The 19,050-nt window shown below is 36.1% G+C and overlaps 1 protein-coding gene across 1 annotated transcript in view; it reads right to left on the bottom strand.

Moving 5' to 3' along the window:
* Positions 1–871: 871 nt before the first annotated feature.
* Positions 872–19,050, bottom strand: part of SHPRH (SNF2 histone linker PHD RING helicase) — a 45,972-nt gene continuing 27,793 nt past the window's right edge. Inside the window, exons 19-30 of the mRNA XM_074162823.1 lie at positions 16,776–16,949; positions 16,392–16,454; positions 16,050–16,275; positions 13,495–13,638; positions 12,048–12,149; positions 11,195–11,266; positions 9,782–9,970; positions 6,312–6,404; positions 5,655–5,741; positions 5,019–5,197; positions 2,814–2,894; positions 872–1,618 (exon numbers count right to left, since the gene is read on the bottom strand). Of these exons, the coding sequence (XP_074018924.1) occupies positions 1,522–1,618; positions 2,814–2,894; positions 5,019–5,197; positions 5,655–5,741; positions 6,312–6,404; positions 9,782–9,970; positions 11,195–11,266; positions 12,048–12,149; positions 13,495–13,638; positions 16,050–16,275; positions 16,392–16,454; positions 16,776–16,949 (1,507 nt within the window). The 3' untranslated portion in view covers positions 872–1,521. The remainder of the gene's footprint in view (positions 1,619–2,813; positions 2,895–5,018; positions 5,198–5,654; positions 5,742–6,311; positions 6,405–9,781; positions 9,971–11,194; positions 11,267–12,047; positions 12,150–13,494; positions 13,639–16,049; positions 16,276–16,391; positions 16,455–16,775; positions 16,950–19,050) is intronic.

The raw sequence follows: 19,050 nt of genomic DNA, 5'->3' as shown, positions 1-19,050 counted from the left end.
AGTTCTGTTCACAATTGCTGTCAGTAGCAGAAAACCTGGCTGCCATGCAGATAGGCTTAATACCCAAAGGGTGCAACTTAAATGTAGTATGACTGAAAACAGAACTCAAGAAGCTCAATAACTATATGGCAAATCTATTTAGCAGACATGATTAGAGTAAAAATTCCAAGATGAGATTCCTTAAAGGACTCATTGTAATTTCAATTTTCAACTTTTTTTTCAACTAAGATTTCTAAAATATACAAAAACCATTGTCTACTGAAACAGTAAATATTGTAGTTTGAGGGAAGTGGCCTGTTGCTTATGCACATCCATTTGCCCAGTCTCTAAACACAAAATTGTGTTTAACGTCAACAGCGTAACTGAGGTTGCTTCTGTAATACCTTCAGAAATGATGTTATGTAAATGAGTATCCATAACCTATGCCAAAAAAGCTTAAAATTTATCTTACCTACTTTCAACAGTCTAAAAGTTAGTCTAGATTTGTTTTCTAAGCTCTCTACTGTCAATAGAGATGGGGTAAAGTGATCTCGCATATCTAAGGATGAAATTTCACAAAAGTTTCACCTCTCTCCACTGATTATCTAACTTAGACTGCTTAATAATTAGACTGCCTACCTTAATTTCATCTATTTTGAATATTTAGATTGCTGAATCTTTAAGGGGAAGAAAAAAATCAGGGTGAGAAAATGTACACCAGCACCAAATTATTATAAAGTGATCAGCAGCTTAAACAATTAAGTTTTTAAAAATTCTGTAACAAACGCATTCTTTTTTTTTTTTTAAACAAAGCACTAAATTAGCCATGGTTTCAAGAATGAGTGAAAACATGTACATTAAGTATTTAACTGATTACCAGACCAACACACATACAAAAAGCATAATTTAATTAGCATCGTTTTGCAGTAAGCAAGCATTAACAATGAAATTTTTAACTGTCACAAGTCTTTATGAATATCTAAAGGCCTAATACAAATATCTGAATTATTAGCAAATATTAGTCATTTAAAGTGTTACCAATAAGACGTTCAATAACTCTGCATTAAATACTAACAAGCCCTTTCTAGAAGAATATTAATTTACAGTCATTCTTTCTAACAATTCTTTGTACAGTAAAAAAAATTAGATGTGTTTTTCTGCTTCCCTTTCCCACCCAACCACCCACATAGTTTTGCTCTCAGACTGAGCTACTAGCCAATCAATCAAACCTGATGGTAAAAATCCTCTCAATCAAGGCTCCAAGATCTCAGTTTTAGCATCCAGGTCAAATGCTCTTTGGGAATAAAATCCATGTTTTTGTATAATGTGCAAAGTGCAAGTTTCCTCCAGTGCTATCAGAAGTGTGTGCTGCTAAGAACTTCACCACAGAATAAAACAGTAGCAATTAAGACTCTGATTTCCAATATCTTTGTTACATACAAATGTTAGATGATATTTACAGGAATGACAGATCAGGTAGATTAAATACCGGTGTTTTTTAGGTCAGGTATGTTCTGATTTCATTAGGCCAAACCAACGTTTTTACTCAAGTTCTTCAGTTTCCTCTGTAAAAAGGTCAGCCAAATCTGCCACTGTCAGAACTGAGGCTTCTGACTGTTTCATGGAAGAGCTCGTGTGGCTGTGGGAAAAAATTGCATGCAGACATCAGAGAAGGAATCAACTTAAGTACCAAGCTGTAAGCACTGAAGACAGACCACACCATTCAGATTCCAATAACTCTTCAGCTTTGAAGATCAGCAGGAAAGCACGCTTTCTAGCAGGGAAGATACATACACTGATCAACTACTTCTCTTGCACGTTCTGAGTACGATACAAAGTCCGTCTACTGTCCCTAACAGTGGTCAACACCAAACACTGCAGAGGCAGCAGAACATGGCATAATCTGCTTTGCCCTCTTAATGTTTAAGGGATTGGCTTCAGCTTCCACACATAAGGCTTGATATTACTTTCAAAACATTATCCCTCATTGGATCATTCAACCACTGCATATTTATTTGAATTTGATATGCAAAAGTAGTGCTAGTTTACAGATATGGAAACTGATTAAATCATTCTGTCAAAGCTGAAGCTGAAATCTTTCACAACTACCACCAAAGATACACATGTAAATTATTCATCTCAATTTGTAACAGCCAAAAAACTGGAAGAAGAACTGATTTTCTTAAACTAAGGCCTCCTCCTAGATTTGCTATGTGTATACAATATAAGGAGGTTCGAACCTCTGATAATTTCTCCATAAAGAATATAAATACGACTTTTGTTCCACTCCCAGTCTGTCACTGCACACCAGACTGACTTATGAGCTGGCACCTGGAAAACTCTTGCATTGACTGCAAAACCAACCAGTGTGACATAGAACTGACAGACCAGGCTTGAAGAATTTAAAAACAATGAAAGAAGGAATTAATGTCTTATATTAGAACTTTGTAACAAATGCTGTTACTCCAGTGGCAGGCTTAGTGTTAATTAATTAATTGCAACGCTTTTACACTAATGGAAATAGGTAAACTGAAAAGATAAATCATAACATATAATTTATTAATTAATCGTGCTTTTATGAAATAAAATATACAAAATGTAACCAAAATATTCTCCAGGGAACTAAAACACCTCAAGCTTCAAGTTACTGGAACCAGGGGGAAATATCAATTTTTGCAAGTCTTAAAACTTTTTTGTCAATGAAAACAATTTGAAGGAGAACAGTTGAAGTTTATATTTAAGATATGCATACCTAACTGTAATAAAAGTACGGTTGAGAATCACCTTTTCATTTTCAGTGCAGTAACCATGTTTTAAAAAAATTCAACACATACCTTCTATCTACAGTTTTCAACATAGTCTGCATTCTCTCTTCTATTGTTGCTTTTATGAGGAACCTATGAACAATGGTAGATCTGAAGGTGTTTAAAAAAAGAAGGCAAGACCAGAAGTGAGCAGAAGTTATGCTGTTACTTTTAAAGTTCAAAACCACATTTTTGTTTCATACTAATTGTTGTAAGAGTGCTGAAAAAATGCCTCTGAATTCTAAAAAAGAAATCTTACAGAGGGATTAACAATTTCCACTGACATTTAAGCATGCTTAGTGCCTCCCAGAGCACACAATTCCACTTGGCTGGGTCAAATACTAAATGAATAGAAGCTGTATTAACTAAAATCCTAAAGCAGATGCTGGGCAAATTTCTGGTTTCTGTGTCCCTACTATAAACAAACAGTCCTCAAAAGCCTGTCCTTTAATGAAATTACGTTGGCCCACTGATTATATACAATGTTTATATTGCCTTGCCACAAGTCAGTCCAAGAGACAGAGCTCAGTGATGAATAATTAAAGCTCATTCCCAGGATTTTAACATATTGTTCTTGAAGATAGCATAATACTATAATTTTTTTAAAAAGATCAGTAATTGTAGTCAGTAAACATGAAATTGTAAACACCAGTAAAACATGAAACCCAAAATGTCAATAAATATAAAACGAGAACTCCATTTACAAAGTAACATTTCAAAAACAAAGCTGCAATAAAAAAAGAAATGTCAAGTACAAGAAAGTGACATGGAAAAGAGTCAGCTCCAAAGATAAAAATGAAAAATCACTCCAGGCTCCCCAGTATAAACATTCTTCAAGATATGAACCCTTGAAAGCGCTTGGATGGTTTTCAGATCTTAAGTTGACGCTTTGGCAGGTAACATTACACTGCAGAATTCTGGGGGAATACTTTGTGATTCATAGGCAAAGGTCTACCCAAAAAAAGGAGAAGTAAATAAGACCTCAACTGAACTGCTAATAGTTGCACCACCGAAGGTAAACAGAGTATTCCCTTATGCTCACTGTACTTGAACACAGCCCTTTTTTCAAATAAGCCCTGCTGAAGTCTTACTCTTAAGCAGTACAGCACACGTTCATGCTGGTTTTATTGCCAGGCTTTTGCCAGACCTTTTGTGCCAGCATCATGTAAAATTATAATGCAGGCTGTTGCAATCAATCTTTCTTATTCCCTCACAGTTAATTCAAATTCAAATTCATCATACCCAAATATCCACCTGTTCATAAACATTCTTCCACATACATGCTCATTCGTGCCCTCTCGCTTTGCCACCATTTCCAGAACACAAACCCCACTATTATTCTAGAATACTAGTCCAGAATTGATTCCAGCTAATTTCCTTTTTCACGTGCAGGTCTTTTTTTTATAATTTTTTTCAAGTGACATGAAACCTAAGGGAAAACACGTACATTTTATCTGTTCAGGACAAACTTTCCAAAACCTTTGTTAAGTGTTCAGTACTACCCGTGTAAAATCTACAACGTTGAAACCAACAAGAGATATGCAAACTCATTAATGTCTTCAAAAAGATCTAGATAGGGGTGAGGGCAGAACTATGATTTAAAAACAAAAAAAAGAAGTGTCCTAAAAAGTGCGTACTATCATTTTGGGGGTGTGTGTGGTGTGTGTGGAACAAAACCAAAGAAAAAAACTTCCCCAAAACTCCCCAACAACTCACGCAGCTCCAAATCTAGAGCTGGGAATGACCAGCCAGAAGGAGTCTCTCAAGAAAACTAGGAAGGGCCGTGCCTAAACTTAGCCATACATGACATGAATGGTGAGTTGCTCAGATCTGCAAAGCTAAGACATTTATGGACATGCTTGCAAGCAGAATTTTGAAGTTAAAAACTAAGGCATCATCAGCACACATGAAGTAAGACAGCAGCTCAACAAGGTTTTTCAGTATTTTGGACGCAAGAGCCTACACTTTTCCTAAATGCCTAAATACAATTTGCTTCTGCATCTTACCCCTACAGCACAAAAGAACTCCCTAAAATACACATTGTGTATTTTCAGCAAACTTTTTTTTTAATTTTACTCTTTCTGACCCTTACATGTTATTCTTTAAAAATACGACTCCTATTAATACCTTTATCTCCAAAGCTGAGAAGTTTGGTGAACTAGATTTATTCTGATTACAGTATGCACTTCTATTCTGGACCACGTCTAAACCACTCAACTCAATTTTAACTCTTACTTTGTTTGGCCAATGCGATGTACTCTGCCAATAGCCTGTAGCTCATGTGCAGGATTCAGAATGGGTTCCACAAGCAGAACATGAGTCGCTTCGATGATGTTTAGTCCATTGGAACCCGTGTGAAGAGGCAGCAGCAAAATATTGATGTTGGGATCGTATTTAAATGCAGAGAGATTTTCCTAAAAGGGAAACATCACAGCAGTGTGATGAAAGTTCCTCAATAAAGAGCATGGGGTATATGCCTATATTTTCAAGAAATTACAGCAGCTACTACAGGCCCCAGGGTGACAATCTTGCAGCCTGACCGATCCAAGACCTATCAGCCCAGAACAAATAGTTGACAGATATCAGGAAGGCAAGAACTTCTTGCAACATTGGTCAGTATCTCCCATCCTTAACATCCATGTGAACTTTCTCAAAAGTGAATGTACTGTTTATCTCCAAAGGCTTTCAATTGTCACTGTTTGTGGTTATCATTTTTAGAACTAGTAAGTTAGAGATCAAAGCTCCTGCCAAACAAATTTGCTGCTCTTTCAATTCTCAAATGAAGCAATGAGGTAAAAGGATCAAATTAACTTCTACAGACTGTAATTTTCCCCACTGAAAGTAATTTTAAGAAAAATATCCTTTATGTACCTGAAATTTACTAATTCCATTGATCTGAGAAAAAATCATGTTGTTGTCATACAAAGCTTTTGAAATTATGTCCAACACATCTTGCCACTGTAAAAAAGAAATGAAACAAAACCACACAACACAATAAAAGTAACTCAACATTATAAACAGCAATGACAACTAAAATATACTAATTAAGTTCCCTAAGAAAGAGCAGGCAAAAAAGGCTTTTCTAAATACTAGCATTTGCAATTTAAAAAAGGAAAAAAAGGAAAAGAAAAAAGATTTGTGTGCCAGGAACTGAATCTTTCCTAAAACTAAATAAGAAACATAATTAAAAATATCAGCTTGAATAAAAGAAATCAGTAGCCATCACAAAACCAGTTTTACAATGTATCAAAAATATCTGGACATTGCATTTAAAAATACCTAGAATTTCTAATGGTCCCAGACAAATCTAAGCGTTTGCCCTTTAAAGAAACAAGCTTTTACATCTGTTGACTATGGTCATTGTTCATGTCCCAGTTACACCAATTGCCCTACAAATTCTCAAAACAATCAAGTGGCTGTACAGAGTGAGTCAACATATTGGTAGCTGAACTAATTCCTGAAAATAGCATGACTGCTTTAAACTCACACACATACAAAAAAGACAAGATAAAAAATGGTGATTAATACCGTTGAGAAAACTAAGGATTTAGCCCCTGGATCTTTAAATTGAATTCTCTTCAGTGTTCGGACCACAGCTTCCACTTTGGTAGAGTGACTTCCCTTTGAAAAGTCAAAGAACAGTATTAGTAAAGTAGGGTATTACACAACTCCTTCCAAGCTTGTTGTTTTATTAAATAATGTTATATTAGGACTTTCACATATCTTACACAAATTTAAAAATTAGCAACCTGAAGGAAGGGCAGGTTAAGCAGTGCTGAACTGCTCTTACACCTCCCTTACAACACAGTGCCACAGGAGGAGCCGTGTGTTTCAGCACGTGCCGTATGCAGCAGAACGAAGTGCTGCACAGATAACACCTACCTCATGCTGCGCCAGGCAGAACAGGCAGCCCAAGCACTGCAGTTGCACCAGACATGCCAGTTGGGCCTCCTGAGGTTTAACTTAGTGGCACAATCTTTAAAGAAATCTTCCAAATGCACATTTAAATTTCCCCTCCCTTCACATCTCTTGAAAACTGGCAATGAAAAAACCTACCTGAACGCTCTATCTGTTGCTTTTGTTTCTTACTCTGGCTATACCAAACTTACCCTCAGTATTATAAAGCTTGTTAATTATATTTAAAATAATAAGGAATTGGTAAATATAATTAAACTAACTCTTGAAAGATTGCACATTGCAATGGAAATATCTTCACATTCTGCACTCAGAAGTATTTCAGTGCTTAATGAATCCAATGACTACATTCTACTTCCTTCCAGTTTGATTTCTGTACTCCTCCCTTTCCCCTTAAGCTGGGAAGGGGATTCCAAGAAACAGTTCTTTAGTATCTCCCTCTATTTCCTTCAGCATGTACTTCATATTACAGCAATTTAACCTAATGTGTTTTTTTAAGAAGCCCTTATTTAATTTCCTTGCTAGTTCTTACACGCATAATAATTTCAAGCTGCACTAGACTCAGATAGACAAATATTGTTTTATTTCTGTCTGCACCTGTCCTCTGAACGTTGAATTAACTATGTTGGCTTGCTACAATGACAGATCAAATTTACTGAAGTTATGCTGCTTGCAGAATTGGCGGAGAAGGATGTCAGCAAGTCTAAGCACAAGTTGGGAACCAATGCTGGGCTGCTCGATCATTCAGATGTTATGCAGCTAAATGAGTGCTCCAGAAACACACGTAAAAGATCTCCTGCAGAATGTTTTACTGCAATAAGCAGTACCATTAGATTTCCCAGTCTTCCATAGTAATTCCAACTCTGTGTCACAGACATAGGAGTAAACCAGCTTTTTTCATGACATCTCTGTTGCACCTTGGTAGACATCAACACTGTTTCCAAAAGTCAGACAGGCAATTAAAAATGCTTATGTCAGTAGGTGTTATGGTCTGCAAGGATGAATGACACATTTGCAGCCCCAGGGCAGCTGCCTGACAGTCATAACCAGCTTCAGTTAGGAGATCTGAGAGTAACTTTTGGTATTTCTTCCACATGCCTGGGTCATTTATGTGCTTTTCAACAATGACAGTTCTTGCTGATCTGCTCTGACTGTCTTTTCCTCAGAGACTTTTTTTGGACCTTATCACAGGTCCTATTTTTCCCTGCTGTAAGAGATAGTAGCTTTAGCCACTGTTGTTGATCTTTCCGCCTTTCAGACTTTCTGTGACTTGGGTGTTACAAATGTGAATTTGTACAATATCAGAGGAATTACAGCAAAGAAAGGAAAAGCACAATGTTCAAAGTGGTTACAGTCTTTTTGCTCTAGTTCTTAAAAAAGGTAACTCAGTGTGCAAAGTTCTCTCTCCATCCCTCCACTTACATTATATTAGATAAACCATATTAGACTTGTCATTGAACTAACAATTGACTAAAGCTTTGGTTCACAGCACACAAAAAATGTCAATTCTGTTCTCAATATTTATGGAGAGATGAAACTGATAGAAATACCCCTGCTATTAGGAGTTCTTTGTTTTCAGTCTTTTTAAAAAAAAACAATGTTACCCCACTCGTTACACGTACACCTTGAGCTTGTTATTTTGCTGAATATCCAGATGAGTACTTATAAACAAATTAGCTAGTTCTAATTAATTATGGAGCAGCACTGACTAGAATCAAAACTACCCTCTAACAAACAATTCCTGTCTCAGATTTCTGGGCTGGCAACACCCACTGCAATTCTGACCAGGCACTGGAAGCTTTTACAGAACCAAAACGTGCAGGGATGGCAGTAATCTCTCTCTCAGTTTAAAATGCTCCCATTTACAGTAGTCCTTTTGCATCTAAGGCATTAACTTAAGATGGCCAGTGCTGGTAAAATAAAGAGCAAGATGTATATGACAACAGAAGAAAAAAGGGAAAAGGAAAAAAAAAAAAGGAGAGGTACTGAATACTGAAAGAGACCAGAGGGACTGAGAAAGTTCAGATGAAAAAATGAAATCTGAATAGATCACACAATTTTCATACAGATACTACAAGATATTGATCATAACCTCAGTATTCTACAGAAAGCACAATATATTAGTTATCCTTTGTTAATTTTCCTTAAATGAATATGAGGTAGAATTTTTTTTACCAATGTTGCTTGTTTTGACAGTACATACAATGAAGCTACACCATTTTTCAAGAAATAAGAATGGGCCTTGCTCAAGAGGGCATGCAAATTCACTCAGAATTCCTATTTTTGCTTTGCCTGAAGTTTTTGATGCAGAAATACTTCAAGAAAACACTACAAACCTTTACATAGGACAGTAGATGACATGTTTCTTCTGTGTTTTATTTATGAAATTTAGTTATTCTATTAATTTTTTTTTTTTAAGGTAATTTATGAAACTTATTTGAAGTTTTCTTGCTAGAAACAGGTTGATACCTCTAAACCCTGAAGAAATAATCGGTTAAAAACATGTACGGAGTGATGTCCTAATAACTAGCACTTCAAAAATATAGCTTATTTACTCCCCCTGGTGCCACATGCTGTCAACTACTTCAAATCTAATCATTGGAGTTAAGAAGCATCTACTCAGAAAATGGAATTCCTGTTGCCCAGGGAGCCCGAGGTAAGTAGCATCGACTTCAGTGCAGGCCAGCAAGCCCAGCACACCCCCAAGGTTGAAGGAGACTTGCACAGAGACCATGGAATTCTTTGTGGGCACAGTTCGTTATTACTTTTAACTATACTAACCAGATTAAAACTATGATTTGTACAAAAAACAAAGCAAAAAACCTTATACTTGACAGGAAAACGCGTATCCTTCCTTGGGGAAGGATGCAAAAACATTAATTTCCTGTAAGAAAGGCCTATGTACCTCATGTCCAAGTAAAAGGAAAAAGAACTACACCTGTTATAAATGAAACCAATTACAAAAGTGAACCTTCTTATAAAACTATATGACAGATTTGTCTGTCTAAACGCAGTACACAACAAAACACAGCAGCAAAACACTGCTGAAAGTTTTTGTCAGGAAGCTCAAATAAACAACGCACCTTTACAGGAATATCATCCTCCTGATTTGCAGTTTCTGCAGTGAAGACATATGATATTTCTTTATGAGATGTTGTCTGCCTGCAAATGGCACATTTAATTGAGCTCCGGCGGGTGCCAACGCTGTACTGTTCGATGATGATAGCTATACACTCATTACAAAAACAATGTCCACACGTCAGCACTGCCCACTACGCAGAGAATGAAAAACAAAACAAAACACAACACAGTATCAGTTTCAGATCAATGCAAAAGAAAAACTGGGTACTAATACATGATAAATTACATTTTCATAGAAACATTATTTTCATGAAACTCATCAGATTAAAACTGAAGAATTTTAGAATTTTTACCACACCAGTTGCTAGAAAGCATGTATTTCAAAGTTTTCCAGCACAGAAAGATTCACGATCCACAGCAGTTCTCTGTATTTATTATTATTTTTTTGCATTTTCCCAGGTTTAAACTTGAAGACAGACATTACAGTCTTTCATTTCTATGAATAATGATTCCTAATGCATAGGTTAAGTCCACAGATTAAGTATTTACAACATTGAAAAAAAAATTACACAAATGTTTGTATTGGCCTTCTGTAGAAGTCTTTATCTATCCATTCATACTAGAATAAATCTTTATTAAAGAAGTCCTAAAGAAAGGTCTAGAACACTACCCTAGAGGGTCAGCTGTGACCTCCCTTTACAGAGAAGTATTTTGTAAACCCATGTTTTTGCACCTAGAAATAGCCACCCTAAAAAAACAGTCAATTTAGTTTGACTGTACAGGAGTCCTTTCATGTTTATACCTAATGCATGGCTAGTAAAGTATAAACTAGAGTATAAACTATGGCTTTGTACTTTATGATATAGATCAATTTTGATTGAATCTCACTTAAATTTCAACTCCTGCAGTTTGGGAGTTAAGTGGTAGGAAAAGAAATCCAGATTGTCAACCTTCATTCTATTGGTTTTTACCACTATTTAATAGCTAATATCCATTTTTTTTTAGAGCCTAGAATAAAAGAATACTATCAAATAATCAACTACAGTAAAATACAACAGTATACTACAGAAGCTTATCTATTTCTTCATTCTGTTAAAAATCACAAAGAAATTTTTCTGACAGAAGTATGAAAGCAAAACTTCAGAGTTAAGACAATCAGCAACACACATTCTTGGAACACTTCTGTCAAAACACTTAAGCATTGATGCCAACGGCTAAAGGCTGTAGAGGTGCTTGTATCTCAGCAAGATGCTATTTCAGGGGAGAGGCTGGTTGACACGTTACAGGAAAGGGCTTATTTCTCCTGTTTTGACACAATGTTCATTTAAAAGCAAATGTTGAAAATTTGATAGATAACTGACTCAGATCTAGGTAAAGACATTCTAAAACCAAAACCTGCTGACTAAGTATCTTACCTGTTTTCCCAGTTGACGTGCACAGATTGGACATGGTTCTGGGTTAACTCCCCCAGTTGTTTTATCCTGAGACTGAAAAAAAAAAATAAAAATTTGTGTTTCAACAAAAAAAAGTTTTCCTATATTTAAAAAAAGCTTCTAGAAAAAATGAATAACAAAGTCCTTAAAAATATTTTCATTCATGAATAAGCTATCTTGAGGAGTTAAAAAAATATGTAATTTACAGTAAGAGGAACCCTGTTCATGCTGCAGCCCTTCAGGTAGCATCTGCATCTCTACTACAGCTTTGAAAAATGCTGGTAAAATACAAGATTCAAACAAGAAACTCCTCATATTTTCTATCAGCTTTACATTGTTGTAAAAACACTTAAATATAACTAATCATGCTTAACTATGTTTACTTAAGCATAATTGTACTTACTTGAACACTATGATTAAAATAGCGTAACATACATGTGGTTTGTCTGTTGTTGTTATTTTTTACAGACCCGCTTGTCATTCTGTTTAAGAAGGTAAGCTCTTTGTAAAATAGCAAGGGTATGTGGAGAGGTACATAATTCTACAAGGCTTCTTACTAAACATGACTCAGTTTTAATGAAAAGTTTTAAACATCTAAAACTAGTTCATAGTTTTATAACTGCATAATTAAGCAAATAGCCAAAACATCTAATGTAATAAATAACTTCATGACTATGCAGTAACACAGAGAACAACACACTAGATTTCAACATGTAATGAATCTTTACAGAAACTGTATTTTCTTTATAAGTTTTAGACAAAAATAAGTAGGTTTCTTCTACTAGGTAAACAGAATATATCATTTTCTTAAAGACCAAGGAATGGTAAACCTTACTTTCTCCAGATTAGTGAGATACAGAAGTTGTCCTAATTTCTTTTGAAGTTGTGATTTGGCAACTGCCTTGTCATTCAAAAGTTTCACTCGGTTCTGCTCTACCTATGGAAACAGTATTAAACACATATTTAAAAAAAAAAGAAAAAAAATAGTTAAGTTTTACAATAAGGCTCAAGTTCATTTTTTGCAAAATTCAACTGAATAACTGGGGGACAGACAGAAGAACAGCTCATTCTGCATATTTAAGATGCGCTTCTCCCCAAGTAAAATTGATTATCTATTCCTTTCCCGTACCCAGTATGAACACAGTACCATGAACGGGCTGAGACCCACGAGGTATATAAACTTGCTCTTTATTGTTTTATTTACATCAGTAGTTCTTTCCAGAGACAAAACCAATTTAAAAGAACTTAATCGTTTTAAAAGTTTCTTTCAAATTTCATTCACTTCATCATCTATCTTCTTACAGCCAAAGAGATACTACACTACTGCTGGTTCCAAAAACAACGTGTGAGAAACAATTAATTACTTTCTTTATACATCTTAGAAGCTTTCACTTTTCATTCTATACAACGATAGAATCATCAAGCTGACTCCTTTTTAGATTAATTACAGTTGGTAGTGGTGTAGTTATTAATTCTGCAGAAGAGGCAAGCTGCAATCCTGGCAAGGATGAAGGCCAAAGCAATGGGTGTGTCTTTTATTGTAGCAAATACATACATAATTCTTACACTTTGTTAAACATTTGCTAAGCAAAGTACTCCTTTTAAAAATTGCTTTACTGCACAGATGAGATACCTACTTCCCTACAGAAAGAAAAGAAGCACTTTTATCTAGCTCTGAATCTTGCTGAAAAAAAAGCACAAAGTGTTTCTATTGAAAACATACTGGTGCAAAAAAACCCCCAAAACAACAAGAAGTTAAATCAACCCAGCACTTTCTCTATGTTCTTGAACAGAAAGTGGCTCAGAGGTAGCTCAGAAATTTCAAGATACTGAAAAAAGATTTGTCTTTTAGGTTTTCACTGGGGTTTTTTGTTTGTGGGTTTTTGGTTGGTTTTTTTTTTAGGTCCCTGTGGAAAGTAGCAATGTGGGTAAGAAATCAGGTCAACTTAATTTTCCACCAGCTTGGAAAACTAGGCAATTGCAGAGAAAGGTCCCAGAACCATTCACCTGCTGCTGGAAGGGCAGCAGTCTTTTGGAAACATGCCACTCTTCCAGTCAAAAGGCTAACAAAAAATGTACCAAAATAAGAGTTACAAGCTCAAAAAGGCCCATACACTGAATGTAAAAATTGTTAAGAACCCTTTACTCCACAAAGGCTTTCTGAAATGGAAACAGAGGCATATTCTAGACCTTACACATAGGTCTAGATACAGATTTTATTTTGTGGGAAGTAGCTTCTTGCAGAAAAAAAAAAAACATTTCTTTCCTGCCAAGTACTTTACCTCGTGGGGTTCTATGATGTGGAGAACTGGTGGATTTGGTTTTGGCTCATCAGGGTGACGCACTCTCAGCCGTTCTGTAGCCATTGCCAGTTCATCAATAGCAGACACGTGATCCCTCAGTACCATCCAATATTCATGAAGTAACTGTAAGAAAAGTCTAAACAAATTAGTAGCAGAATTGACTTGAGTTCCCTTTATATGACCCTGTGATACAATATATAATGTAAAAACCTTTTTGGAGTAAGGGATAATATTTCTTTACAGTAATTCACCCACAACAACACACTACGAAGGAAAACAAACAGTATAGATATCATCTTGTCTGCTTTCTTTGCTAGTCTCTCTTTATGAGCAACCATAAACAGCTGTCTCATTTCTTACACAACTATTACTATTACAATAAATAATGCAATTAAAAGTTCAGAAACAAAATGCCATGCAAGACTAAGCAAATGCTGAATCAAATAAGGAAAAACGATTAAGCAATTTTAAACAGCTACCTATTATAGTACTAAGACTGCTTCTTAAAGATGAAGTAAGTTTTAAAGAAACATTAACAGTTTGAGTAGTCTTAATAAAAGCACAGATGAGCACAACAAAGATAACACCAGATTCACTTCTACCTAGAAAAAGTAAATTCTGGCTTTCTACAAAAGAAATGTAATATACTATACATATACTGGAAGTATACTATACATATAAGCTGACATTATTTTTAAATTACTGATAATACTGTAAAATACTTCTTTCCAAGCTTTCCAGTGTTCATGTGTTTTATAAAAAAATTTTCAGTGATCTTACTGACATTCTAAGGCCTTTCACAAATTCCAAAAGTTACTATTTGTTGATTCCTAGAAATATCTTTACAGTTGAAAAAAATCAAACAGTTGCTGGGGAGTGTGTTGGTTAGTTGGTTGGTTGGGGTTTTTCTTTTAGCTCAAGAAAGACCACTGAGGCATTTGTTTTGAGCTATGCCTGGATTACAAGCATAAAATCACTGTATATTAAACCTGGCATACAGGGTGAAAACAGAGAATAAGATGAAAGGAGCTCGCTCCCTCAAAACTAAAGAAACTAAACTAAAATTAGGGAGGAACTAAGCTAAAATTACTGTTTCTTAAAAGAAAAAAAAACCAAAACCAAGCATGATTAAAGCAAATTAGTACGGGTCTGGTTGCCAGTCTAAACGCTAATTCAAGTAACATCAGCAGTAACTGAGGTTTCCTTTTTGTGATATTAATAATTCTACTGCCACCTGATGCTTTCTCAGAAATCCCAGGACTGCCTTCAAGTAATCACATCGTACAATTTCTTCACTAAACTCGCACAAAAAATTCTTCTGTCAGTATTCACTAATAGAAAAGCCTGGCTGTTACTTTTGCTTTCTCCTCCAAGTCAGAGTCTGTGCATATTAAGCATTTATCTGGATTGCACAAAGCTTCCTGTATTTGAAAAAACACTGTTAAAAAAAGTCTGTATGACTAAGAAACAACAACAAAATAAGTTTCACTTTTGTTTTCAGAGTATTTATCATTTCATTGCATTTAACCACAAACTGTGCTTATTTTTATGGTAATAAATATGGTAGTTTGGGGTGGGGTGTAAAAGGCAAATTTCTGGTCATGAATACAAGCTTGGTTTAGATGTAAGGGTTATTTTACAGACCGTCATCCCTGTAGCTCAATTCTTCAATCAGCATTTTGGTACCATAAGGAAGTGACCTGAGTGACCTGACTTTGTGAGAACAGCACAACTTAATGAGGTCTTTAATAACTTTTACTATCAGATAACTGAACGATGATTGAGATGTCATTTTGACCTCATTGAAAAAATAAATTAAAAAAAAAAAAAGGGTGTACAAGAGTCAGTAAACCTGAAACTAGTGTACCAAGTGTGTTCTACCGAAGCTGAAGTCTGTGTTAATTAAAAATGAGATGAAGAAGCATTCAAGAGAAAACACTTTTGATTACACCTAAGCTGTAAGACAGGATGAGACTCTTGTGTGCAACAGGTCTTCTCCCTTCTCCATCACTGGTATGGACTCACTGCGAGGAAACACACGCACGCAAGGATGCAGGAAGAAAGCCACAATGTACTTCCATAGTTCTCTCTGATCCAAACAACAGGAGACTATTTCAGGTTACACTGTGTAGTAAACAAGATCCAGGAAATAAAGCAACAGTGAAAGGACATCTGTAGCTAGACTGACGGTAAACTGAATTACAGAATGGAGCAACATTCAATTCGTTGAGTCTTACTACATTCTGATTTAACTAAACAGGTGAACACATTTAATTATATCTGTATACTGTCTTAATAGACGTAATTACACTGCTTACTAATTTGCTTAGTAGCCAGCATAGCTTTTAGAAACTCTTGAACCATATACAAACTATTTTAAATCAAATCCTGCAATAAGCAGTGCGAAAAAGCTTTGTGTAGGCAAACTTTAATTTCAGGAATACAACTTCGATTTATTCATATTCAGCTTAAATTCTTTTATATTACATTAAATCAACTAAAGAGCTGTTTCATCGCCATCTCATTTACTGTACCTTATATTCCTTTCTCCATGCTTCATAGAGTTCCAGAAATATGCTGCCTTCTTCGGTTAACTTAGCATCCATTCGGTGAGCTTTGGCAAAGGAGAGAATAGCTTTCAAGGCACGTTCAGTTTCACTGGTTGCCCACAGTCCTCTACTTGTGGTGGGCAAACGGTCATCAACGAGCCCTTCTTCATCTTCTATCATCTCCTCAAATATTGCCATTTGGCCTTTAACGCTTAAAAAAAAACCAAGCACAATACTTATCACTGATGTCATAGAAAACATAAACCGATCAAACTTTCAACTTTTTTTTTTTTTAATAGTGAGAAGTTTACAAAGCTATGAACTTACGTATGAGAAAAGAGCTTGGACTCATATTCTGTGAACAACTCATCAGCCTTACAAAAGACACAGCTGCAATACAGAAAATTGAAGACAGAAGCACTCAGAATTTCATCAGAAACCAATGTCATTCCTGTAATTCCCTATCAATATATAAAACCACACAAAGTCCCAAAAAAAGAACAACTGAACACTCACATGTACATTCAATATAATAACTGACAGGAAAAGATTTTACAAGAATAAAACCAAAGTAAGGTCATGATTCTAACAAATGGATCTGTGACATCTGTCACAGACCCTGAGGACAGAATAAAGACTTTATTCTTATTTCAGATGAAGGAAAATTTAATAATACACCTCTAAAGTATATTTTCTATTTTCAACACATACTTGTTAAGTGGAAGTCTAACAGGTCGCAAATGGCAGATAGTGGCAGCCTCAATAACCTCCTTAGAGGGAGGGCCTTCTAAGTTTTTCACTGCTTCTCTTACAATATTCTGGAACTTCTTCACTTCCTCCAGCTGGGTTGTGAGCAGGTACTGAAGGCCTCTGCAGTCACGGAATCTGATTTAAAAGAAAAAGGGAACTCATTGCACACTGAGTCACTGAAGTCACTGAATCCATACTTAATTCAGTATTTTGAAGGAGACGAGAAATAGCTAAATAGCCATACACAACATATGAAGTTCATATCGTAAGAAAACCCTTATTACTACTGCATGTAATGCTGTTAGAAATCATTCCATTGTATCCCCCAAGATGATGTCTGGTATTTGTAGAATAGAAGGACTCTTTCCAAGACTTTCCAATATTGGTAGTCAACACCAACCTGCAACTTACTGGTCCCCAACGCAAATCTACTAAAGGTAAACAACCGCATGCAGAATCTTCTTAGCCAACAAACTGATTTGCAATGCACTTGTGCACTTCACAGCAGACACATGCACCCATCACAAAAAATATACTGCATTTTGCAAGTTAGCTTTCAAAGTTTAAGATTTATAAATGGACACGACTGAACTATATTTTCCTAAAACCTAGCTGTCTTTTTTGATTGGTGTGGAAACATGAACCCCAGTTAAGTGCTTCTTGTATTGTGTTTTTCCTGTGAGCAGAGGTCTCTTGCTGGAAGTGCATGATTCATACAGGGTCTGGCATTCGTATACAAGACAGTGTATTACAAGACTGTGGTTCTACCCCATATGGAAAGTCTGATCCAAAACATCTCTTTCTGAAGACTGGCAAGAAAAGCACAGGTTTAACAACACCACTAAAGTTTGGCAAGTTTGCCTAACCAAGTAGTCTGAAAATAAATTTAAATTGCAATCACAAGTCTGTTGTTAATACTATCAGTTGCCAAATATTCCAGATTTATGAAAACCACACTGTAACCCTGGATTAACCATCTCTAATAACCAACTAGAGATTAGCACTTGTTGCTTCCCCAACTGACAAGTAATACTTCATAAGGCACTGTTTAAGTTTTTATCACGTATGCTAAAATAATAAAGGTAATGTTTTATCCCCATTTTATAAAAGAAACAGTGGAGTCACAGATAGCTTTTCCAAAGTTACACAACCTGTAAGCAGCAACAATCTAAAAAGCTACTTCCTAAATAGCTAATGTTCAACTGAAAAAAAAAAAATTTTTTTCCAGTATGACATGGAAGAGACAGAGATGCAGAGGCGTATGAACTCAGCATGAACATGCAAACTATCCTTTCCTCAGATTTATTTTGACTAGAGTGAGATGCCATCGTTCTCAAATAACAACCATGAAATGTTCATGTCACAGACTCGGAGACTGATTGAGGTTGGAAGAGACCTCTAGAGGTTGTTGTGTTCAACCCCTCTCCTCAATCAGGGTCACCTAGAGCTGGTTTCCCAGGACCATGCCCAGACAGCTTTTGAGTACCTACAATGATGGAGACTCCATAACCTCTCTGGGCAAGTGCTCAGTCACCCTCAGAGGAAAAAAAAAAAAAAAAAAAACAAAAAAAACCCCAACTTTCCTGACGTTCAGAGGGAACCTCCTGTGTTTCAGTTCATGCACATTGCCTCTTGTGCTGTCACTGAGCGCTGCTAAAAAGAGCCCTACTCCATCTTTTTTGCATCCTCCCTTTAGGTATTTATATACATTGAGAAAATTTGCCCTGAACTGCTGGGCAGTCTCAGGTCTCTAGGCCTCCTGGAAAGGTGCTCTAGTCATGTCATCATCTTCTTGGCCCTTTGTTGGACTCTCTACAGAATGTTCATCTCTCTGTTGTACTGGAGAGTCCAGAACTGGACACAAGAGTAATCCAAGTGGGGCCTCACTGGCACTGAGTAAATGAAAAGGATCACCTCCCTCAGCCTGATGGCAATACTTTGTCTAATGCAAACCAGGATACCATTAGCCAGTCTTCATTTGGCTCAGAGATCAGGCTGATCTCTGAGCATGGGCCAGGATCCATAAGCTGGGGGTTGGTCTAGGCGACCTCCAGATGTCCCTTATAATCCATTATTCTGTAATTGCACAACAACAATGGTGGTATTGTTGTCTCTAACATGAAACCAAACCAAAATTCTTTGCTCAGAAAAACAGCAATGCTATTTTATGCTGTTACACAAGGATTTTCTGGTATCATCTGCCTACTTTCCATTTCAGCAAGTCAGTTTCTTTTAG

Source organism: Numenius arquata, chromosome 2, assembly GCF_964106895.1.
Source record: "Numenius arquata chromosome 2, bNumArq3.hap1.1, whole genome shotgun sequence".
Lineage (NCBI taxonomy): Eukaryota > Metazoa > Chordata > Aves > Charadriiformes > Scolopacidae > Numenius > Numenius arquata.
Note: the sequence above shows the minus strand (reverse complement) of the source record. Positions and strands in the feature narration are given on the sequence as shown.